Source organism: Protomyctophum bolini (assembly GCF_963924005.1).
Source record: "Protomyctophum bolini genome assembly, chromosome: 16".
NCBI lineage: Eukaryota > Metazoa > Chordata > Actinopteri > Myctophiformes > Myctophidae > Protomyctophum > Protomyctophum bolini.
Genome location: NC_137877.1, coordinates 13158753 through 13163952, shown reverse-complemented (window position 1 = coordinate 13163952; position 5200 = coordinate 13158753). Strand labels below are relative to the sequence as shown.

The 5200-nt window shown below is 43.5% G+C and overlaps 1 protein-coding gene across 1 annotated transcript; it reads left to right on the top strand.

Moving 5' to 3' along the window:
* Positions 1-1640: 1640 nt before the first annotated feature.
* On the top strand, positions 1641-3560 carry LOC308330433 (cullin-2-like; the record flags this gene model as incomplete). Its single annotated transcript, XM_080785284.1, has 1 exon — positions 1641-3560. The coding sequence occupies one exon, from the start codon at positions 1641-1643 to the stop codon at positions 3558-3560; it is 1920 nt and encodes a 639-aa protein (XP_080641410.1).
* Positions 3561-5200: the final 1640 nt, after the last annotated feature.

Genomic DNA, 5200 nt, shown 5'->3' with positions numbered 1-5200 from the left:
TCGCTGTTTCAATGTTTATTCTTTTATTTTCTTCCCCAGAGTGACAATAGGGCTGCCTGCAACAGTTAATGAATTGATTTGAATTCCTTCGTGTCGACTCTTTGAGTTTTAGTATATAACTAGAACTGCACTCTGTCGAGTGCCTACTTACACTATAGGCCATAAATGGCCTACTAGTGCGTAAGCCGAGCACGCAAGTACTGTCAACCGCTACAAACTGTCAAATCTCAGCTTCTCTGTGAAGGAACGTTTGAAATGTTGAATTATTATGTTTAGCTATTTGCTACCTACCGGTACCTACTTTATGCATGTAAAAAAGTAGTATTATGAAGTATGGTACAAGTTTCTATCTATAAAAGAAATACAGTTTTATCGATTTAGAATTATTCTGGTCTGGATCCCTTTTTAGTTTCTCAAAGAAAAATAAATCATCGATATCCGATGGAAAAAAAGGTATATAAACTGAAATAAAATATGTTATCACATATACAGTATAATTATTTATTTTAAATTGTCAATTGCTTTAAATTTACTTAATCTTGGACTATAGTGATATTAATACTAAATGCTGTGTATATGTAATTTGTACATCCCAAATGACGTAATGACTACTTATACGGCAGTGGTGCCAGATTACATACATGTATACATAGGAGCATTACCTTTAATCCTCCCGACACTAAAACATAGATTCGTCATTACGTCACCATCGTTGCCTCTGTGTATATGTATATGTAATTTGTAAGTTGATTAGCAGTATACTGTGGTTACTTTGCGCCACTTTTGATGCGTACAGGTATGCACCGTCCCAGCATATTCGATGCGTATGCACCGTCCCAGCAAATGACGTAATGACTACTTGTGCCTGATACGGCAGTGGTGCCAGTCTGCCAGATTACATATGTATACATAGGAGCATTACCTTTAATCCTCCCAACACTAAAACATATCGTCATTACGTCACCATCGAAAACCAATTACACTGGCATTGTACCAGTTAGTTATACCAGTTATACCCTGAAGTCATATGCTGGGACGGTGCATACGCATCGAATATGCTGGGATGGTGCATACGCATCGAATATCGTCCCGGGCGAAACTAGTACTTGCGCGCTCTGCTTGCGCAAGTAATTATTTCCCTGTTAAAGGTTCCAGGAGTGTATAGGTGTGTCTTATGAGTTATAAGCTTATATAAACAATTATTGTCATTGTCTTCCATTATAATCAATAGAGATCCCCTGGTGTAAGGTCACCTTTAGTGTTGCGATGATGTAACTGTTGCCTAGCAACATAGATTTGCTCTGACGTCAGGCTGACTCGGGCATAAAACATTTATATATCTGGTACATGGCACAGGTGAGAGGAGAGCAGCATTCAGGCTTGCATTTTATCATTTTGTAAGACACATCCTTTAAATTATGTCTTTTAACGGTACATGGAAGAAGCTACAGACAACAGTCAGCAAGGTTCTGATATGTGACAGGTTGGAGAAAGAGGAATGGACGGCTAGCATATATCATGTTTATGACTTGTGTGATTTACATCCAAAAGCATTATACCAAGAGACAGAGAAGTTGCTGCTTAATCATACCTGCCAGTTGTCCAAGGACGTTCTGGTGTCAAATGAGGACCCTGTAAGAATGCTGGAGAGATACGGGGTCAAGCACAACAAGGCCGTTAAAAACATGGACAATCTTTACTCGTATCTAAACGAGCACAAAGCTGCGGATGACATAACGTCGTCTGGAGACCACAATCAATCAAGCCTCTTGAAGGATGTAGGAGAGTTGACAGAAGAAGTGTGGGTAAATATGATGATCAGTGCCCGCCAGTTTGAAGTTGCTCGGACGCTGCTTGACACCACCATAAGTAACTATAAAAGTAAATCATCTGACCACTTTAAGAGTAATCGAAACGAGTACAATAAGATATTCAAGCAGGCACTTGGGGAGGAAATCTTTGAGGGGCCATTTCTGACAAAAATGGGAGAGTATTACAAACAGGAAGCCTCCCATCTACTGAAAGACTCCAACTGTTCACAGTATATGAAGAAGGTCGTCGCGTGGCTGGAAATCGAGAAGGAGCGACGCAAGCACCTGAAAGACCTTCAGCTCGTGGGCCTCAGTGACAAAGTTAAATACGAATGCGAGCACCGGATGGTGGGCGACCACCTGCAGTTCCTCCTCGGGGAGTGTCAGAACATCGTCCGACAGGGCGAAAAAGACGATATCGACAACATGGCCAAGCTCCTGCAGACCGTGAACACTGGCTTACCTCACATGATCAAGGAGCTGCAGGACCACATCCACGGCGAGGCCGTCCGGGCCACCAGTAACCTCTCTAAAGAGAACATGCCGACCCAGTTTGTCGAGTCCTTGGTGGAGGTTCGCAGTAGATTTGATCAGCTTCTGAGCGCCCAGCGCAAATTCATGAATGGACTCGATAAGGCTATGTCGTCGGTAGTGAACCACGCGGAACCCAATTCCATCTGCAGATCCCCCGAACTGCTGGCCAAGTACTGTGACGGTCTGCTCAGGAAGCCTGCCAAGGGTATGCCGGAGACCAACGTGGAGGCCAAACTGGACGGCCTTTTGAAGATATTCAAGTACATCGACGACAAGGATGTCTTTCAGAGGTATTATGCTAGAATGCTAGCGAAGCGGTTCATACATGACCTGTCATTGTCTATGGATTCCGAAGAATATGTGATCAGCAAACTGAAGCAAGAGTGTGGCTACGAGTACACGACTAAGCTCCACAGGATTTACACGGACAGGACCATGAGTGTCAACCTCAACAACAACTTCAACAGCTTCATCAAGAACCAGGTGGACCTCGGCATTAGTTTCCAAATCTCTGTATTTCAGGCGGGAGCCTGGCCCCTCTCTTACGTCCCCTCCCACACCTTCGCCATCCCTCAGGAGCTAGAAAAGACCGTACAGATGTTTGAGTCATTCTATTGTCAGCAATTCAATGGTAGAAAGCTGAACTGGATGCACCATCTGTGCATGGGTGAGGTCAAGATAAACTGCCTGTCCAAGGCCTACACGATCCTGGTGAACACATACCAAATGGCTGTGCTGCTGGCCTTCAACAACAACCAAGCGGTGAGTGACAAGGAGCTGCAGGTCATTACCCAGCTGAATGAGAGGGAGCTGCAGAAGACCATCAAGTCCCTGCTGGACATCAAGATGCTAAACCACAACTCACAAAAGGGGGAAATAGAAACCGAGTCCACATACTCATTAAATATGAACTTCACCAGCAATAGGACAAGGGTCAGGGTGGTGCCCTCGACGCAGAAGGACGCGTCACAGGAGATGGAGCAGACAAGGAAGTCCATAGATGAGGACCGCAAAATGTATTTGCAAGCGACCATAGTGAGAATCATGAAGTCCCACAGGGTGCTGCCGCACAACACCCTCATCCAGGAGGTCATCAACCAGTCCAGAGCCAGATTCAACCCCAGCGTCGGCATGATCAAGAAGTGCATCGAGGTGCTCATCAACAATGAGTACATGGAGCGCAGCTCGGCAGACAAATACAACTACTTGGCCTGAAAACAAGAATGACCAGGAGCGTACACGGGCATCCACCATGCATCGACTGACCGGGTGGACTGTGTTGGAAATAAATAAATACTAGAACCAATATAGTAGGCTATACGGTGCTGCGTTGCTACTTGCCTATTGGGCCATGGCTCTTTAGCCAACTGGTAGCGTACGCACCCTAGGATTTATAGGTCCTGCGTTCGCCTCCCGGCCGTGTTATAGAAATGTCTCTAGGACCGACAATGTATATTGTAAAATCAAAGTTAATGTAACTCTGAGAGTGTACAAATGGAACCACATGGACCGAGTTACAGAGGACAGAGTTCATTTTCTGGGGACCCCCTGGAACTCCCTCAAGGACCCCATGTTGGGAACCACTGATCTATAGGCCTGTCTCCTCAATGTGACTGAACATACAGTAGGAGGCTGGGTCATTAGCACGTATAAAGTTGTGTATGATTGGGACTCACTGTCAACACTACATCACTGCATGGTGCTGTGTCCCAGAGGACTATACAGTACATAACTTTCCCTTTCTATCCTCCGCATATACAGTAGATTGTTTACATGTACACATCTGTGTTGGGAGCCCCTCGAAAACGAGATGATTCAAGTTTCTTTATTAGGAAAAAAGACCCTGTTACACCCCCTAGTCTAGGGTTAGGGGAAGCAACATAAAATGCAGAAAGACAATTGCAATAAAACTGTGAATGTGCAGGAATATTTACAAAAATATACAATAACCCAAATAAACCTAAACTAACAAAACACAAAATATAAGAAACACAAATCAAAAACAGAACTCAAAAAAACGTATCCCAAATAAAGAACTGGACAGAACAAACAAAGGAAACAACAGTACTAAATACAAAATAACCTAATTATGGCTGGCCGTAACAGACCCCTTGAGATGTATCAAGGGGTCTATTTTCCTAATAAAGAAACTTGAATCATCATCATAACAATTCATTAGACTTTGCTTTTGTCACTAATTTGTTGCACCCATGGTGCTGAGCAATTACTGCAGCTGGCAACTTTGGGTACATGCTATTTGCATCCCAGGAGCAAGGTCCCCCAGGAGCAAGGTCAAGAATGGTTTGGGTGTGTTTACCAAGTATTCTTGCAGTAAATTAAATTGATATGGCTTATTTCCAAATGCCTCTGCCAAACTGCCCGTGCATTAGGGGCATCCATCAGATGTGGCCGGATGTCCGGCCTGCCTCCCACTTCAGTTTAGCCTTTGCAGTTGTGTAAATAACTCCACTAAATAGCAGCTAACTTGAAAATGAGAAGAACACTAAACATACATTTTGTCACACTATCACATATACACACACACGGGTATATTTAACCCATTGTAAAATATTCCATTAAAACAATTTCTCATCAAAATATATTGAAGTAGGCCTACAGCAAGCATGGCAACTAGAATAGGGGGGGGGGGGTGAAAAACGTGGGTATTATTTTAAATATATATAGAACTTTGGTCCACCCATTCCTGGGACATGTGAGAATGGTCCAGTAAAAAGAAAAGAAAAAAGGCCATTGTGGGTGTATGGGATTTTTCACCAATAGATGCCTGATCCCTGATCTTGAAGATGGTTGACAATCCTTGCCCATATTTCATTAAGATGAATGGAGTACTTTAA